This window comes from Centroberyx affinis, unplaced genomic scaffold (genome assembly GCF_046629955.1).
Source record: "Centroberyx affinis isolate AG114_WGS23_722 - 3 ecotype Tasmania unplaced genomic scaffold, CSIRO-AGI_Caff_v1 ptg010157l_1, whole genome shotgun sequence".
Lineage (NCBI taxonomy): Eukaryota > Metazoa > Chordata > Actinopteri > Beryciformes > Berycidae > Centroberyx > Centroberyx affinis.
In genome coordinates this window covers 97,201-117,048 of record NW_027284750.1, presented here as the reverse complement: position 1 = coordinate 117,048, position 19,848 = coordinate 97,201, and the positions used below count along the sequence as shown (strand labels likewise).

Here is a 19,848-nt window from a genome sequence, read left to right as displayed (position 1 = left end):
AAATATTTGGCAGCCCCTGGGTTAGAGGCTAAAATTAAGATCTGGTGTTGTTCAAATGCCTTTGTCTCAGAGGCTGAATTTACAGACAGCAATAGAATAACATCTAATCAATGATGTAGTGGTCAGTAAAAGGTTGGATAGACCATTGCCTCCAGTCAGTGATCATTTAAAGCAGTGGTTCTCAACGTGGGGTCCGGGGACCACCAGGGGTCCTTGAGGGGGTTCCAGGGGGTCCCCCAGCAAATTGATCAATTGTTAAACTTCAGCATTATGTCGTTTACAAGAAGTGAAGACAATTAGAGAATGTAGAAGAAAAAAAAATCTTTTTAAATGGGAGCCCGTGGCCCTAATGTGGACTAAATTGGGGGTCCTTAATATGAAAAAGGTTGAGAATTACTGATTTAAAGTGCAAACAAACACCAAGATGTATGCTCCCCCCCCCCCCTTGAAAACACTGTTTCCATATAATGTGCATCAGTTTGATGGGTCCCCAAATAAAAATGTTGGTGAACTGAGTGCAGGTGGGTTTACCCTCCATTACTAATCCATTCTACCCCACTGTCCTGCTTGAAACCCTTCTGTTGCTGTTCCTAAAGGCTGAGGTAAACTAGGCAATTATTTGGGCAATGTAGATGGGCAACATCCCCAGCAACAAGATACTATGTGAGACTCGGGGCCAAAAGTCTGCTTGGATGTTTCCTGGCAACAAATGTTTCTTCTGGAATCACTGGAATACTTCTGAGGCAACTGCTTGGGCAGCGTTGCCCATCGGCGTTGCCCAAAAAAAGTTGTCCGGAGCATGATGAATGCAGAGTCACTGATCAATCAACACTGTCAAACTTTAACAAAAGCTCTCAAGAATAACAGAAGATAGAGATCACTGTATTGCTTGTGTCATCGAGAACTCGAGATTCAGTCAAGCAGACGGGTGCAACCACCCAATGATCAACATCAATAACCAATGTCAGTTGTTCCTGTATCACATTATTGATAGGCAATGCATTGAACAAGAGGCAATGAAATGCAATCACATGTCAATGGTCAAAACTAAATATATTAAGTAAAACTATTCAGATACATATAAAGTTAGATGGGAGATGGGAAATGAGTTCTCTACAGCACAATCTAACCTGATCAAAGCCCTATTTCAGTTCTCTGGTTAGCTATTAAGGAAGACATTATCAAACTAATGGGCAATCTTCTAAAATGTAGATGGGGATTACAAAGAAAGGCTTACGGGGTCGTTAGGTGTTTCAGGTCATTCAACATCAAATAAAAGGTTTCAAAGAAAAAAAAAATCAACTCAAAGTGCAACATCAGAACCGAGAAATGCAAAAGGAGAGAATAGGAAACACAAACCACAGCACTGATAGCTTAACAGTTTAAAAACAAACACAAATCCAAAAACACACAACGCAAAAGACAGTTTAAACTCGACAGGTCAAAGAGCATGGAAGTTCTTAAATTAGTTCTGTAACATACAAAAACAGAGGGTTACCACATCCAGCACTCCAGTATTGTACTTCTATGTTAGAAGACCTAAGCTGCAACTTTTTTTTTTTCAGTATACTTGAGTAAAATAAAGTGCCAATAGCAGCTGCTCATCCATCTAAACACATTTTTTCCCCAAAAGCCCCAGTGCATAAATAATTTGGTCAATGCTCCTCACCCCCAATTTACACATGTAAGAGCTAATGAATTTCCCAAATCATTTGTGCTAAGCTATTCAAGTGCTTAGTAATACTAAATTAAGACATTGAATTCAGTCTAATTTATTTTTTTGTGAGGTTTTGCTTGAGGCATGAATTTAAAAGTATCAAAAAGTCACACCAGACGAGGACCGCAGATTTTGTTGTTTTGTTTTTTTTTGGTTGTGAAAGACTGTCGACAAATACTTAATATGCAAATACATGTTCAAATTAAGTGCTATTTGCATACAAATGTCATGGGGTGCATTAGCCAGACAGCTTTGGCAAACACTGGAGGAGTTTCATTCCAAAATGAGATATCCACCATTTGAAAAATACTGACCCCCTACTCTGATAGCTTGCTGGTATGAAAGTGAGCGGAGTCATTTTTAAGAGCTTTCCTTAAAAAAATAGTTGTTTGTCTGAAGATAAAATCCATGTGTTTTTGAAATACAGTATTGACTGGTGGATTTCAGGTAGTACTTTTCCCCCCCCAAAAATTGATATACAGCATTTTGGATTGAAACCCTTCATTTATCTCTGCTCTTTGGTGGTATACCCATATTTCAGTGTGTCCCTCATCTTTGGACAAGCAATATAAATTACGCCTTGCCCGCTTCAGTTTTGAAGAGTAAAAACGTTACGTGTTATTGCACTGGCAGCTAAACAGTATCTTCACAAAAAACGCATGGGCCAACAGACCAAATAACTAACGTTTTTTTTTTCTCCTTCATTGTGTTTCGATTCTGGGAAGACTGGAGCCCTAAATGCTGCTGCTATGGAAATACAATTCACTACTGTTGTGTTCATGGTTGCAAACAAGGACCGTGGATTATTATTACAATGGAACAATCGCCTTAGCAGCGTCGTAGCAGTGCAGTCTGGATGACGAAGGCTGTGCAAAATGGCGTTCTGAGGTTTCCCGTCCTCCAACCGGCTTCAGCAGAGGGGAGGGGAGGGGTGTTTCTTAGTGATGGGGCTGTGAGGAGGACGAGGAGGAGGAGGAAGAGGGCTGGGAGGGCAGCAGGCTGTGTGTGCGTGACGGTCGCTGGGGCCGCGACTGCTGGGAGGCGGCGCCGGCCTCGGGGGACTCGGGCCCGGGGCTGCCTTCGTTCACCTCCGTCTCCAGCTGGGCCGGACACTCGAAGTGGACGCAGTGGAAAACCTGCAGCAGAGAAAGAGTCAGACCCGGGTTCAAGCCAGACACTTCTGCACCAGGGAGCAGGGAACAACCAACCAGCCCTGATCTGTAAATCCGATTCTCTTCTACAAATTGAGTAGTTAGTTCAGAAAATAGTTTAAGGTGGCTGATGAATTTTGGGATGTAACAGCCTCTGTGGCCAGGAGACGAAAGAAAATTTAGTTTCCTGCCCTGGTTTGTACACTTGATGTTTCCACCTGTGGATTCTCATCACCAAATGTGGAACTCAAAAACCATCCGCGTGGCCAGGAGGCAAGCAGCTGGATGGATCCCAAGACCTTTATCAGCCCTCCATACCCAAAGACCACTAGATCAGTGGTTCTCAAACTTTTTGCCTTAAAACGAAGCGATGCCTACTTGCGACCCCCATAACAAGCTGCATATGCAGAGTGGTTAAAAAAAAACAGTTGAACCAGAGAATGATTTGCCCTTTTCAGGTTGTTTAATTTGAGCCTGAAAACTATTCAGTATTTCACAAGAGAAAAGCAAGAATTAGATTAAAAAAAAATTGGACAAATGACACCTTATACTAAATCTGTATAGCAGAAATATGTTTTGTTCCTATCCCATAAATCATTTTGCGATTTTGCGATTCCCCAAAATTATCTTGCGACACCTGGGAGGTCCCAACCCTGAGTTTGAGAACCACGGCACTGTCCCTCAACTATTTAAACCCCATTCACACACAAACTCTGGAATATGTGGCCTGATTCATCGTTAATGCAAGGCATACATATGCTAACGCAAGTTTGAGATATATGCAAGATCTCTGCTTACAGAGTCCAGGCACATGGACCGGCTTCCTTCAGCCTGTCTGAGGTTAACAACAACTTCTCCACAAGAGGGAAGCAAAGCCTCCAGTCTGGAGCCAGCGAGCCGGAGCAGGGCTTTAAAAATGGCTACTGTCCAGCAGAGGTCCTCAGTCTTGTCCTCAGGACCCAGAGCCCTGCTGGTTTTCATTCTGTCCATCTAATCAGGGACTGATTTACACCTGGGACACCAGGTGAATGTAATTAACCACCTGGTAGGATAGAAAACCAGCAGTACTCCAGGATAGACAACCACTGCTGTAGAAGAACGTCTACTTTTATACAATCTCAGTTGCTGCTAAAAGAAAAGGTTGAAAAGAAAATGGGTTGTGCGTCCTTTAAATGTGTTGTGAATGCAAGCTGGGGAATATTATCCTCTCCAATGTGGATCTTAAATGATGGGAGACACATTTCCAATATTTTCTCAGTATAGCACCCTCGCTGATATCTCTGTAAGACCGGTAAAGCTGTGGCCATCTTAGACTGGATTTGAGCCAGGCACTTAGAGGTTGTACGTTTTGGCAACCAGACAGATTGAAGTTCTCATTTGTGCACTTTAACAGCCACATTGTTTTTATCTACTGTGTCATATACTGTAGACAGTGTGTTGTCACTATTCTGACTTTGATACCAGTAACAGCACAGCTATCAAGGTATTGATTCTAAAACAATACCAGGAAAAAAAACAAAAAAAAACCACATAAAGTAATTTACATTTACCCACAAGAAGTGTTTTCCCGTAGCTCTCACATGCTTGCAGCAAAACAGCATGTCTTATAAACACAGTGCATGATTATCTTAAATCATCTGCTGCATGATTTTCAGGTACAATGTAAGGCAAACTTAATCTTTGTGGAAATGAACACAACAAAGTGGAGTACTGGTTCTGGAAAAAACTCTGTTTCTCAACTCAGAAACCACAGTGCTTCCTCAGTGCCGGCACTCTGTGTAACATTATGCGAGAGAGGAAACAAAAGGAAACAGAAGCAGCATTGATGGCCATGGTAAACAGTCTTTTCACCTCATTAGCAGTGTTGTGCGTTCCCACAATACGGATGAAGGAGGCAGGCTGCTTATCAAACTTCAGGGTCTGCCACGACCTGCAAGGAAGAGCGGAAAAAAAAAGATCAATACAAGGAGTTATAATATCTTTTGTGTGATTACTGACGGTATTTTTGCTTATGTACATTTTTGTATGTTGTCTGTTTACAGCTGTTATGTTTGCCATGATGCTGCTTTCTTGGCCAGGGCCTCGTTCCTCGTACGTGGATAACTGAGTTAGCTGGATACGCTTTTGACAGTCTGACATAAGCCCGGGATTTTCTGTTCCTTGAAGAAAGCTTAAAATTGAGTCTAACTTCCTTGCTACCAGAGAAACAGCTCCTTAAACTCAAACTTGCAAAAACGCAGGCTCAGTTAGCTGGATTATTAACCAGGCCTTTTTAAGCTCACCTCATCCATGAACTCATTCAGACAAGGCTGCTGTTTCCTTAGAGAGGAGCCGATAGATCAGACGGGCTTTTAGAACAGAGTGTGTACTGAGGAATCACCAAGATCCTTTGGTGTTTGAAAGGTAAAGGTTTAGTTGAATAATTTCCACAATGAAAAGAGTTAAATACCTACAGTATATACTCATCCTTTTAGGTATTAATAAAACAATTAAGTCAATTTCATCCAAATAAACACAGTTCAAATAAAATATTTAACAAATAAAAAATAGAACTAATCCAAATTAGTTTGGTAGACCGAAACAGATAAAATGAACCTAAATAGTTTAAAGTGTCTGACTGTTATTGATCTATGGAACCAGATAACGTAATAACAACTTTAACGATTTCACTTTGATGTAAATTCATCATGTGAAATGTAATGGCATCATGAGCACAAATTTCATACATTAAATTTATCCAACCCAAAAAAAAAAAAAAAAAAAAAAAATATTTCGCAAAGATCATTAAAATCTTCAGTTACAAAGTTAAAAGAAAGAAAAAAAAATGTATTCAACCAATTCACTTCAGTTCTATATGCAATTGTAAATAGCCTTATTACACATTTGATCTATCTGCAATTTTCAGCCACAATTGCTCTCATTTTACAGTGTTGCATTTCACATTTCTCTTTCAGTCGGGACTTTGATGAATGAATGGCTGCTTCTGCTGTCAATCATTTCCCGACGATGACGTGTCGCGCTCGAGGAACCGAGTTCGCCGACTGAGGATTATCAAGATAATTTGAACCGGCTCACATCATATGAGCCTGGATTAATGAAGCGGCGGACGAGGAACAAAAGAGCCCCGGTCTCTCTTCAGATCGGAAACATCAACAGGATTAGCCGGTTAAATAAAGGTTAAAAAAAAGATCAAATGGAATGTGAATGGGAGCCTCACCGACACGCCACCTTGGTGCGGTCCACCACCTTCGTCCACTGCTGCTGATTGGCGGAGACTTCGATGTAGTAACTATAGGAGCGCTCGTCACAGTCCCACAGCAGCAGCCTGCACAGGAGGAGGGAGTGGAGAACAGTAAACAGTGTTAATCCATATCTAACATAACTATCCTATAACTGAGTGTTTATGGTATCCAATGCTATTTCACTCCATAGATACAAATTCTACGGTGTGTGAAATGACAGTGGGTATACAACTACGTCAAACACGCAGTCATAGCAATATTGGGGCTACTGAACCACATTCTACCCCAGGTGAAATTATCCATTTAAAATTGTCATGCATTTCAATACCTGACCTAACACTGCACAATTATGACTAAAATCTGTCACGATTACTCTGCTAGTTGCTGGGATCTAAAACTAATCTAAATTATTAGTGTCAATGATTCGAGGAACAAAAATAGAACAAAAGCCATGCTTTTTATATCATATTTGCCTGGGTCTAGACCTAGCCCACTCCACCAAGTTGACTGATTCTGGTCTGGCATCGTGACATGAAACATGATTGAAACACTGAAAAATGATCGGTCCAATGAGCGCCGGGGGGGGGGACTAACGACTAGCCAATCAGTGCCACGGGCGGGACAAACGCTGTTGTCAAGCTGTGTGCCGGAACCAAGGAGGAGTAATAACAACAATGGCGACGCTGCTATCGAGGCTGTTCTAAATCCATTAAAAGTACCAATTACTTTGAAATCCGAAATACTTTGTTTTTACTTCGCTCTGTGTTGTCAAAGATGCTCTATACTTTCTGAACCATCTCTGGCGTTGTCATGGCTACGCATCAGTGTTGACTTAAAATGACGTTAGATTCAGGTGGATACTTTGGTCTCTAGTGATTGGTTAGGGAAAATCGAATCCCCCTCCCCCACGGAAATCGGTTAGAGTGGAAGCAATGTCAGACTGAAGATGGAAATGGAGTGGAACGAGTAGACAATTCTGTCTGATATCAGGCAAATATCTTATATAAACATCTTGACTATTTTCAACTCCACCTGGCATTCCAAGTGAAGTGAAACTGCTTAAATGTTTATAGCCAAATTCTACAGTTATTAACAGTGCAAACTAAAATTGCGATATGTAATTATACAAATTAAAGGATAAAAGGTTAGTAAGTAACAGCACAAAATGATCATAATATATCTGCTGGGTTTATAGGGTTGTCGATCAGTACCAGAGACTTTAAGATTACTTGGCCAGATGCTGAGATTTCTGGCTTTCAAAACTCACTTTCTGATTCGTACTCTGTTTTGGAACAAAAACTCCCCACCCACTGGAATTGCAAGACTCTCCCTGACCTTTAATTCACCTTTAATGGTGCAGCCTTATTGGGAAACTACTCAAATATACATGACATTTTGATGGTACCTTAAGGAGCCGATGGTGTAGGGCTGAGCCAGCTGGATGACGATGGCCCCGGAGCCCAGCTGGTGGCAGGTGTAGCCCGAGTCCCAGTCGTAGTTGCGCGTGTCGCCGTTGAGCAAGGCGTTCCTGCTTCGGCTCACGCCTTCGATGACGCTGGAACACGCCGCGATGGTCGCCACGTTGTCGCTGGGCACTGCGGACATCAGGGGAAAAGGAGGGAAACCTTACAGTGTTGTTTCTCTGTTTTCAGCACCCATTTGCATGTAAAGGATTTACCTGACTGACTGAAATTTGAGTGCCAAAAGTGGAATAGGCTTAAATTCCTAGATCACCGACATTACAAGCAAAAGTAAAGGTCACAGCCATTTGAAACCTTTTCCAACAAAGTACTGTATAAAACCAATGTAAAGTGCGCTCCTTAAAAACACCAAAGACTTCATATATGCTGTAGTGTCTGATTCTGCAACTTACCCAAAAGTCCGTTTTCCAGAGTAAAGGAGCGGTTGGTGAACATGCATTCAAAGGCCACGAGGTGAAAGACCTTGTTGACCGTGTTGTGTGTTCCCACGATGCGGACGTACCTGGGAAAACAAACCGCACCATCACACCTGCTGCACTGGAGCCAAACAGCTAAAACCACACAGCCATAAGCCAATCTCAACACTAATACTGTCATTAACAATCCAGTCAGTTAGGTAAAGGTTTAGGTTGTTATTCTGCAAAGGTAGAATATGACTGATGACCACAGACGTCTTTAAACACCAGCTAAATGGACTGCTATGTTGATTTTAATCTTTTCTCTCTCCTTCTTATTCTATGTATTCCTTTTATATTTTTATATTCCCTTTCTGTTTTGTATTATTCCTCTTCTGTTTTTATAGTGTCTCCTGTTGTTATTGTTACTTCCCCTTTTTATGCATTTTATTGTTTTTATGCACTTTATTTTTTATCTCTACTGTGAAGTGCATTGAACTGTATTTGATTGTAATACATGTGCTGTATAAAGAGTGACTGGTTGAATGACTGTGATTTCATTTACCCTGAGAACTTTTAACTCAAAGCAACAGAAAACTTTCTGTGTTCTTTCTGAGTTCTGCAGCATTAGTCGTGTTACTGGAGGTTTGTTCGTACATGAACACACTGTAATCTGAGGGTGCGTTCAAACCACAGCGTGTTTGGAGCGGTTACTCTGGAGCGTTTACTCCTTTAGTTCGGTTTGTTTGGCCAGGTGAGAACGATGCCTTTTGCACTCAGATGACACCAAATAACGGCACCGAAACACCTGAAAATGTGAGTATCAGTACTCCGTGACAAGGGAACTGTGGTGCGGTTCGTTAGAGAACGTAATCTGAACCAACTACAGGAAACAACGCCAAAACTCGTTCCAAACTGGAATGAATACCAGAGAGGATAAATTAACGCAGACGAGTCCATCACGCTTGGCTAAAGTTACAGGAACTGGAATAGGATTTGTTTTGACAAATCTCTCACCTGGCAGGATGACAGGTCACCAAAACTCTGTCCAATAAACAAGCTAGTTGTGACAAGCCCTGGTTTAGTTATAATTGGGCAGTGTGAACCTAACAAAGAAATGTTTTCCACCAAAGAAAACAAACAGCACCGAGCCAAAAGGGTTGTGTGCGGCTCACCTGCAAACCCGGGGTGTGAAGTAGAGATTCTGCCAGGAGCGACAGAGGAACTTGGAATGGTCGACAACTCGCACCCAGTCCAGCTCGTCCATGGAAACCTCGATGTAGTACGAGTAGGACCTGAAGTTCATTAAGAATGACATCAGCACACAAACCACTTTCAGTTTGGTTTTTTTGTCAGCATGTTATGAAGTCAATGTGAGGAGTTTCATTCCAAAGTCCGACATACTGTATATATTAATTTCTAGAAAAAACGGCTCAAAAATATACAAGATTGCATCTTAAAAGTGTATTTTATAAGAAAAAGTATCTTAACGCGTTTCAAAAATTAGTTTCCGTTTCATGTCAGCAATTGTAGAGCTCACTTTCTTCAAGTGTATATCTCATTTTGGAGCAAAACTCTCTGTATGACTCTGTATGGAAACCATAAAATATTTTCAGATAATTTCTCTCAAGGAAACATAAGTTACCTTATCACCTAGCCATCTAAGCTAGATTTTACTTATGATGACCTATGTATGTGTTCCTTATTCTTTAGGAGTTTTATGTTTAGTTGTGTGTTACATTTTGTGCATTGAAGTCTGTTTTAATCCCAAATGAGGCCAAAAACAATTTAAATCCAATTCTATTATGTTCTCCAATATTCTATTAAAATATCTTGAAATATGCTCAGTATGTCTGAACACAAACTCCAGCTCCCCTCCTGCGTCTCGAAAGGTTTGAGTCTCACCGGCTGTCTCTGTCCCACAGCAGGAGGCGGACGTGGTTGATGATGGAGGACTGGCCCAGCTTGATCTGGATGCCGGCCCGGCCGTCCTCCTCGATGGGGTGTCTGGAGAAGCCGTGGTCCAGGTCGTAGTTCTGCGTGTCTCCGTCCAGCAGCGCCGACTTCAGCTCGCCCTTCACCACCTGGGCTCCGTACTTCATGGTGGCGATGTTCTCCTCCGGGACTAAAAACCATAGAAGAAGACAGGTATGTGGTCAGAGGCATAAACTGGCTACATAGACATAGACTACAGAGTACAGATTCAGTACAATCCTACAGCGATGACACATAGACCTGAGACCATGATCTCAGCTCTCTGACTCCCTAGTTTATCAGCTGCCTTCATCTTTTCTATGGAGAATACATTAACATTAGTAAACATTGGTGCTGAAACAATTAGTTGATTAATCGATTAGTCGATCGTCAGAAAATGAATTGATTATAATTGAGTATCCTGTTACATCACCATAAGGCCGTTTTGGTGGGAAAATAACAGGTGATTGTAGGCCTGGGCGATATGTTTGAAATCAATATCACGATAATCAAAAGGATTTTTCTCGATATCAATATATATCACGATATGGTTCATGTATGCAAAATCATATTAAATAATCAAATTAATGTTCATCTCATTGAACCGAATGGTAATGTTAGGTGTGATGTCAAACAAAACAGAAATTTTCAAATAATATTCCTACCATACCTCATTTTATGAGAGTTTTTAAGTAAAAATTCCTTGTCATCATCAATTCAGACAGCAGAAATGTGTGTCACGATATCAAAATATCTTCATATCATCACGATATGATTCCACTGAAAGATGAGAAACAATAATATTGAATTATCGCCCAGCCCTAGGTGATTGTAATAAATGAACAGATGATTATAATCAAATGACAGCCACAGCCAATGAGCTGTGTGTATGGTAAAGCACCATATTGGTAGGACATGCATGTGACATCATGGGAATAGTATGAATACAGGAGTAAAGTGTTTCACTCTTTCTGACTGGCCTGACTTTGGCTCTTGAAGACCAGATGCTGTGATAAAAATATTAATAAAGACAGAGAGACAGACAGACAGAGAGACAGACAGACAGAGATACAGACAGAGAGACAGACAAACATACAGACAGACAGACAGACAGAGAGACAGACAGACAGACATACAGACAGACAGAGACAGACAGACAGACAGACAGACAGACAGAGAGACAGACAGACAGACAGACAGAGAGAGAGACAGACAGACAGACAGAGAGACAGACAGACAGAGAGACAGACAGACAGAGAGACAGACAGAGAGACAGAGATACAGGCAGAGAGACAGACAGAGAGACAGACAGACAGACAGACAGAGAGACAGACAGACAGACAGAGAGACAGACAAACATACAGACAGACAGAGAGACAGACAGACATACAGACAGACAGACAGAGAGACAGACAGACAGACAGACAGACAGACAGACAGACAGACAGACAGACAGAGAGACAGACAGACAGAGAGACAGACAGACAGAGAGACAGACAGACAGACAGAGAGAGAGACAGACAGACAGACAGACAGACAGACAGACAGACAGACAGAGAGACAGACAGAGGAGGAGCAGGACTGACTGAGCATGCCGCGGTAGTTGAGGTCCATGTCGCGGCTCTCGGAGCGGGTCTTGATGGCGTCCAGCAGGTCGTCGGGGCTCAGCAGGCCGGACGGCCGCACCACGTTCAGCATCTCCGTCAGGCTCATGAGCGGCAGCCGCACGGCCGACATCACTTCCTGGGTGTCGGCTCCCTCGCCGTGCTGCCGGCACCAGCGGCACAGGGCCTGGAAGATCTCCTTCTCGCTGGCGGCGAACGAGTCCCTCCTGACCACGGTGAGCAGAGCGGCCTGCGCACAGGGGAGGGAACGAGACACAGCTGGTACCTGGCTACACTTTCACAACAGATACCACACACATAACATCACAAGCAACTTAAAAGACAGTAGCTAATGCTGTGTTCACGGCATATCGGAAGAACAGGATGAGAACAGGACATCTTGTTGCTTCAACGTTCACCTTGAATTTGTTGCATTTAATTGTGGCAAATTGGGTCTCTGCTAAAAGACTGTAATGTACGTGAGACTAATTCACACCATGTCAGCCTATAATGACATATAGATGCTTTTTGGACAAATTATCGGCTTTCAAACTTATTATAGGGGTTTCTAAGTTGATGTTGAGTTGGCCTGGAAATGAACTGAGTGTAAAAATGTGGCCATTTTTTGCTTTATTTTACTACTTTGCCATGTCAGTCACCGTTTCCCACTGTCTCCAAAATGTGCGCACGCATGGGTCAAAGTTTCCGTGGCGGTGCGTACATTTTCACACCAAGTTTGTTTTTATAAATCCGAAAATCTGCGTGAAAAGTGGCGCACGCAATTTTCAGGCCAGTTTTGTGCGTATGCAATGTTTTATAAATGAGGCCCCAGGACTGCTGGCCTATAGCCTGGGCCCACGGCATGGGCTTAGCCTATGTTTTGGTTTATGGCTTAGTTCTACCTTTGTCATGTTGTAGTTTTCTTGATTCATTATCTATTTCTTTATTTTTCTTTTCAAAACATTTTTCAGTATTTTTTTCTTTTTTACAACTCATCTTGTAAATACTCCTGGTTTCTTCATAATAAATCCCACACGGTGACATTGAAGCCTGCCTCAGCATGTGCTTTTCTCTTCTACCCACTCACCATCCTAACAGCGGACTCTTGACCACTGCTCCATTACACAGAGTATGATCAACACTCTCCCTTTCTACCCCACAGCTTACCTTGGACAGCGTCAGGAAGCCGTCAGAGTTCAGCACTTCCGGGGCGTGCCTGTCCATGTAGGCGCAGCAGGCCGCACTGAGCGCGCTCAGAGAGTAGAGGCTGGCCACGTCGAAGACCAGGCAGACGTTGTTGGTGTGCAGGATGGTGCGGAGGAACTCGGAGGTGGAGTCCTCCAGCGGCTGCAGGCCGTAGCGGTGGGCCAGGCCCAGGAAGTCCAGCAGCACCTCCTCCCGGGCGGAGCTGAGGCTGGCCCGGCCCGTGTACAGGTAGTGCAGCAGCATGGAGAACGCCTCGGCCCGCGTCTCCTCCAGACACACCTCCGCCTGAGGCTGCGACTCCTTCATCCCGCCGTACAGCAGGGCCCTGGGGGAGACGGAAGGGGAAACAGAGGTGAAATGTGTCCGCTTGCTTTTTCAATGGCCCGGGTTCCTGAAGTAAGTTTTCCATGCATTTTGTCCACAGACATCAGAAAATCCTGATATAAAGAGTTTTAAGTTTGGACCAAATCAACCAGCTACCAGTTGAATCATGAGCTTGTAACAATAGATAAAGAAAAAATATTGAAATATGAAAAAAAAAAAATGAAAAAAAAAGGCAAAGTTACAAGATTGGGTACATAACATTGTTTAAGATGGAATAATGAGCAGCAATTATTTCAATAAGATTTCAACTTTTAGAATTGGGCCGCCTCCCCACCATCTTCTTCCACCAAATACATAGCGAGCAATGTGAACAAATCAAATGTTAAAGTGTTATTGAAATTAGTATGTGGATCATTTATGTGCCGAATTTACCTTAACGCCCTTCACGTTAATAAAAGATCTTTAGTTATGTTCTCTGAGGTCTGTACGATTTCAGATAAGCAAGTTCACATTCAATACACAGATTTTTAATACAGTTCGTCGTACCGTTCTTCCTATACAAGAAAGACCAGAACGTAACGGGATTCGGGAATAAGGGCTAGGATAAACTGACAAGAATGATGATAGGCGTTCATCCATTCCCGCTAACGTTACCTGAAGTAGTGACAGCGAGCTGCCAGGATCACCCGGTGTGCCGGGAAACGCTTTTCCTCCACGATGAAGGTGACATCGCTGTACTCCTCGCCGGGGACCAGCGCTCCCAGCTGCTCCGACAGCAGGTGGATGTGGTCGATTTCCGACACGGAGGCCAGCGGCCGCAAAGGATGGCTGTTACTCATGGTCGACGGATGCCAGAGTCACATCTGACACGGGAGAAAACACTTCAGGGTCTAATACTGAGGCTCGTTGTTATAACAGAGTGGAAACTACACGGGCCACTGGACTGTCTAACGTTACATAGCTAATGCTAAATACTAGCTAGGGCACCATGAAACCGTTAAGCTATATGGCTAGCATGTTAGCATGTAAACACATGTATTGGGCTATTCTTAAATCGCAACTACGAGTCGTATCCCCTCTCTCTTTCTCTGAACACATTTAAGTCAATAAACATTAAAATTAAAAAAATTAAAAGTCTACGAGGAAAATGTACTGACGTTAGCTAAGGTTACGCTGTCTTGTTTACAGCCACTGACACCGATCTGATGGACAACTGATACCAGACACCAACTGAAAATTAAATGTTATCGATCCTCTGATCACCTTTCCCGACTTACCTAATAACTCTCCATCAGTCCATATATTTAGATAAAAAAAAATAAGCTTTCAAAAGACAGTCGTGGTTAACGGCTGTGCCGACAGATTCAAGAGGTCCAAATTATAATTCTTCCAACATCCCACCGACGGAAACGGAATCTGGGTCACCGACACCAGATACTTCCGGTTCGAAAAGCTTTGTTTTTCTTTCAAAATAAAAGTCCTCGTGAAAACCATAACATTGCAAAGCTGTCTAGATATGAATATATATATATACCATTAATTGAAAGTGCCAGCACTGAAATAAGAAATATACTTTAGGAAGAACGTGTCGTTTTAAAAAAATGTTATTTTCTTAGGACAACTTGGTCTTGAAAAGGCTTTGCGTCTCCTTGGAAATATTTGTGTAAACATGTTGCATGACCATGTCTGTTCGGTAGGGGGCGTTTGTGACCAATCTGTTTGAGAAGAGCAACACACACACACACATACACACACACACAGTATACAACTTCTTTTGGCTCATAATAACCGGAGAGGCAACATAATAGGGGTAACCAATTTTTTAATACAATTTTCAATTTAGATATGAAATACTTCATAAAATAAACATTTTTTTTTTCAAATTGTGGTGTGGGAGTGTGTTGTTGAGCATGTTATTTTCATAACTGGAATGAAATAATTTTAAAACACTGCAATAAAATGGGCAGTTTTTTTGCTACAGTAATACAATTTTCCATTTGTGCGACATCACAGAGGTCAAGAAACAAGAACCAGCAGCTGCCTGCATCAGAAGAAATCATGATAAAAGACATGTAGTACGTAATGACAAGATCATCCGTGGCAAATTCAACATATACTCTTGGTAAACATTTAAGTGCTTTAGATTAAACAACTTTTGAGGAAAAAAAGGGTAAAGAAGAGGTATGTGAAATAAAGTCGTACGTGAAATATAGTCCCTTTAAAAAAACACAACGTACAGACAGAAATCATGTCAGTGCGACTCAGTTAAAAAAGGAAAAAGCAGTCTGTCTCGATGCAGGATGCTGGCTTCCTGCAGCAGCTGTCCTCATGCTAGAGACTCTGTTCCTCGGCTTTGAGACTTTTCACATTGTCGTCTTCTGGTTCTTCCAGAGAGTTTCCCACAAGGTTTGGGCCGTCTCTCCGGTACACTGAGGCCACAACAGCCACTTCAGCTTCACAGTCCCCAACACAGCTTGAGGCTTGCCACTAGCAAGACTCGTGTTCAGGAGGAAAAGGAACTTCAGCCACCAGCAAACTGCTGGGAAGTTCTGGTCCTGAATGGCAGGTTTGTCCACTATCACAGCCATTTTGGCAGGTAGCCAGCCAAGATTTGGAAATCCTTTTCTACTCTCTAAGTCTAGCTGGCTGGTGAATTCGTCAAAGTGGCTGGTCGAGCTTTGGGATGAACCAACCGCTGTGGCTGGTGAACAAAACAGTTAAGTTTCCTGCCCTTCCCCTGTTTGTTTTCAGTGCAAATCTGTAAGAAAAGTCTTTCTCACGTCCATTGTGTCCCACATGGGTGCTGCCACCCACCGGTGGAACTGTAAGAAAGTGCCTCAGTTCGCAGGGACATTTTGATAAGCCTCAGTAACAAAACTAGAATCTCAGTTAAAATCAAAATGGAAAATATACACATATATGTCTACAATATATTATGTACATTTACAGAAGAGCTCATTAAAAAGTCGATTAACACAAGGCTGCCTTCCCAAAACTGTTCGCAGTGAAAGTGCATTTATCACTTGTAAAATGTAAACATGAGTCAGAGACTCTCGTCACTGCTGGAGACTTCCTCAACCTTCTAGCACACACTTTGTAACTTTCACTTCCACTTCACTTCTGTCCAAAATAACGGGTTAGTTTGTTTTCCAATTCAATCACAAAACAGAAATGATTTTCTCCATCACCTCTGCCTTTCACAACTTGATACATGATTTTAACAATTCAGCATCTGACCTAACAGCAGCACAGTCAGATCTCCAGCAACAACAGAGTCTCCAAAACCTGTTCAGAAATGCGGGCAGCATGTTGACTTTCTTGCATCTGGGAAATTGTACTACAGTTCTCAAAAAACTCCCTTCATTCTATTGCAGCGGGTTGCAGGCCGTACCCAGTTTACTTTGATTCCAATTTCCAATTGTTGACGTCTGACACTCATCAGATATCGGGTCGGTCAGCTCCACTTTGAAACTCCAGATTACAGTCATGATTTACCTTCGACCTTCAGCAGGGACTTTAAATGAACAGTCATTTGCTCTCGGCTATGGCTGCCATGTCGGGGCTCGTTCTCTCCGACCCAGTGGCTGGGCGGTTTGGGTAAGACGCTCGGGGAGGGCGGCTCGCTGAACTTGGCTCCAGCGTAGACCTTCTCTCCATCCTTGAGGTCTTCAGGCACAGGTGCAGCGGGGGAGAGCGTCAGTATCTTGACGTTGTCGGACGCACAGAGAGGCTTCTTCTGCTCTCTGTGTTGGGGCGGCTGGAGAGACGAGGGCTTGTGCTGGCCGCTGTTATCTTTCTTCCTGGTGGCCTGAGAAGCCCCGGGGGGCGCCGGGCTCGGCTTGGCCCGGTGGCTCCGGCCGTTCACGTGTTGGGCCGTTTGATCGTGTCTGGCCAGGCTGCGGGCCGGCTGGCCGGCCGCCTGCCCCGCCCCTCGCTCCAGTCTCCCGCCTTTGGATTTCAGCAGCTAGGAAAACAAACAAACAGCAGTTATTAATCCAATTATCAGTCTTGATTTGAAAAACAAAATTATCTTATTAGACTTTTGACCTCTTACAACAATATCTTGACGATTTTCAACTAATATGTAACTAATATCTAATATCTTAATAACTAATACTAATAAGACTAAGGTCCCTTCCTTTCAAAACTAGGAGAGCCCATAACAATTTGTGCCAACTATAAGACTAGACTATTCAATGAAAAAACTTTATTCAAATTGTTTAATTTAATGTGTATTAATTTATCACTATTGTCATTATTGATAACCTTAATGTGTTAAACTTTTTACTGTCGTGTCATTCAACTTCTGGCTTCTAGAACTGAAAAAAAATAAAAGCTATTCTATTCTAAAGTGGACATTCTAAGTGAAATATTTCAATATTGCCAATGTACACATACTGGAAATTTAGTAAATGTGGAGGGTAAAATTGCAATATACACGATTAGGCTAACTATGCAGCACTATGTACACATTTTGTTTATTTTTCAGCCTCATGTATAACTGTCATTAAGAGCTACTACTGTATACTAATTATTTGTTTGACAGTTGAGGGTGTCATGGTGGATTGAATAACAGAAGTTCAGTTTCTTCTGATTGTAACTACCCCACGTTTACATCCTGTTACTGAAGCTGCTGCTACTTTACAGACCAAACACGTCGGCAATGCGCAACCTGGGGGATTTTTTTATCTTGCTGAAGCTGCCAGAGGAAAGAGGAAGTCAGGCTTGTTTAACACAAGTCTGGTTTCGATTCATCACACGGATTAGTAACTGCGCCACTTCACACCGCCTCGGGCACAACAGAGGATTTAGCTAGTGGAGATTAAACCCACCTAGACTCTGATTACCCAACGTTTTTATTAGCAGAATAGGTTACCCACCTTTTGGGCGCTGTCATTAACATTTATGAGGGGAATTCATAGTACATAGCATACAAAATTGCATCAAACTGTTTGTATTGGTGGTTGTTTGGCTTATAAAGATCACAGACTGGAGCTCAGTTTGGGTTTTTAGGTTTTCTTTACATCACTGGACACAACAAATACTGTTTACCACTTTGCCATCTCATTTAACCCCTGAAGTCGAGCACAACTGCAACACTGCTGACAAAAACAGATTTTCCTGTGGATGCCATAATCCATGAATTTACCTCTTTCTTGGTTCCCAGTTTAAGATGATGGAGAGTCACCCCAGTCTGTGCACCGGTCGGCAGCTCGGTACCGGGCTGCACAGCGGCTTTGGTGCTGGCTGAGGCCGCCACATTGTTGTTGTTGTGGTCCGACAGGCGGACCGGGTTGTTCCTCTGAGGTTTCTGGTGCGGCAGCTGGCCGCCGGGATGCGGCGGCCGCTGGGTAAGTTTTTTCCCACCTTTCTTCAGTAATGCTTGCCGTGTTTTCCCCAGGTTCACCCCATCGTTGTTCGAAATCACCGATATCGGGTTGTTGTTTTCGACGTTGCCGATATTTGCTTCGTCGTTATGAGCCAGAGATCCGTCCAACATGGCTTTTATCTGGCGAATACATAAATAGACTTGAAAAATTCCACGGCGGCTAAGTTATTTACTTGTTAGCCAGCTAGCTATCGACGTCGACGTTAACGTTAGCTTGCCAAGCTTATTCGCTAGTAAATAACAAGATTTCTTATCAAAGTTGCCCTCGCGTAGATAGATTTAGTTAACGGGGGTAGAGATTATCGATTAAGTAATTCCTGTGTCTAATTTGCGGGTTTCGGATGAATTCTGTTAAAGCAGCATCGACCGTCTAATCCCGAGATGACGTACCGCAGCAGCAGCTACCAAAGAACAGCGGAACTACTCGAACTACTGTTAAATCACCCACAATAAAATATATAACATCCGGTAGCAAATTTCAAAATAAGAGCCCCTATTGTCGAACGTGACGTAATGTTTTTTTGGAGCAATACAAATTACAAAAGTGAAAATAAAGTGTGTTTAAGGTGGAATCTGCAATTGTACCAAAAGTCATAATACCATATGATGTTTTCAGTATCTGCTTTTCAGCTATAGCTCCATTCTATATTTCATCCAATGATTCCAGCATTTTGGTGGGATTTCGTGGTTCTGCACACCCCAATATTTAGTTGTTCGTTTTGTGAAATTGTATGATTTTATTTTGAAGGCTAAATCGCCTAACGCCCGGTCTCATTCTGGCTGGCTTGATGCAGCTCCTTTCCGGGCCCCTTTTCTCGTAAGGGGCGTTACCGTCCATCCCGTATTCCTTTTTCATTGGACCGGCGTATTGGAAGGCGGGGCTCAATTGTGACAGACGTAAAAATACACAAATAAAGAAACACTTAAGCGAGGCTGTTGTGCTTGATGCAGTGTTGTATGTTTTGATTATGTTATATAATGCTTTTGTTTATGGTTTGTTGGTTTATTCTGTACAAGTTTTATTTTTGCAAAAGTTGAGATGTTTTTTTATTGATAGAAACAGCACTAACAACTGACAGACTCACCTCAACTCCAACTGAGCCAGAAATAATAACAATTATCTAGATGCAAATGCATTGTTATATTTATATAGCCTCACTTACCACTTATATAAATATAATAATAATAATGACAACAACAACAATCATAATAATATTAATAATAAATAAGCATAATCTAATTTTATTTTACCTATTATGGCTATAATCCAACATCTTTAGCAGTCCCCAGCCTCCTCATGTTTTAGTAAGATACTACATATTTCTTATGTTTATTGTTATCGTTTTGCACTGTGACAACTACTCT

The 19,848-nt window shown here is 42.4% G+C and overlaps 2 protein-coding genes across 2 annotated transcripts; both read right to left on the bottom strand.

Annotated features, from left to right (window-relative positions):
• Positions 1-881: 881 nt before the first annotated feature.
• On the bottom strand, positions 882-14,505 carry LOC139640663 (BTB/POZ domain-containing protein 9-like). The gene is made up of 11 exons (XM_071514843.1): positions 14,372-14,505; positions 13,749-13,957; positions 12,732-13,095; positions 11,547-11,814; positions 9,892-10,111; positions 9,162-9,281; positions 7,984-8,093; positions 7,516-7,705; positions 6,086-6,193; positions 4,720-4,798; positions 882-2,853 (listed from the first exon to the last, which is right to left on the bottom strand). Exons 2-11 carry the CDS (start codon positions 13,931-13,933, stop codon positions 2,656-2,658), a joined length of 1,842 nt encoding a protein of 613 aa, XP_071370944.1. The 5' UTR covers positions 13,934-13,957; positions 14,372-14,505; the 3' UTR covers positions 882-2,655.
• A 394-nt stretch (positions 14,506-14,899) lies between these two features.
• Positions 14,900-18,868, bottom strand: pnrc1 (proline-rich nuclear receptor coactivator 1). Its single transcript, XM_071514842.1, has 2 exons — positions 18,244-18,868; positions 14,900-17,058 (listed from the first exon to the last, which is right to left on the bottom strand). Exons 1-2 carry the CDS (start codon positions 18,592-18,594, stop codon positions 16,579-16,581), a joined length of 831 nt encoding a protein of 276 aa, XP_071370943.1. The 5' UTR covers positions 18,595-18,868; the 3' UTR covers positions 14,900-16,578.
• Between the last annotated feature and the right edge of the window lie 980 nt (positions 18,869-19,848).

Excerpts from the sequence above, each read along its gene's own strand:
- LOC139640663 (XM_071514843.1), bottom strand. The coding sequence starts at position 13,933 with ATGAGTAACAGCCATCCTTTGCGGCCGCTGGCCTCCGTGTCGGAAATC. Across the intron at positions 9,282-9,891 it reads CTGTGGGACAGAGACAGCCG|GTCCTACTCGTACTACATCG; the intron begins GTGAGACTCAAA and ends AATGAACTTCAG. Across the intron at positions 2,854-4,719 it reads CGCACAACACTGCTAATGAG|GTTTTCCACTGCGTCCACTT; the intron begins GTGAAAAGACTG and ends TCTCTGCTGCAG.
- pnrc1 (XM_071514842.1), bottom strand. The coding sequence starts at position 18,594 with ATGTTGGACGGATCTCTGGCTCATAACGACGAAGCAAATATCGGCAAC. Across the intron at positions 17,059-18,243 it reads AACTGGGAACCAAGAAAGAG|CTGCTGAAATCCAAAGGCGG; the intron begins GTAAATTCATGG and ends TTGTTTTCCTAG.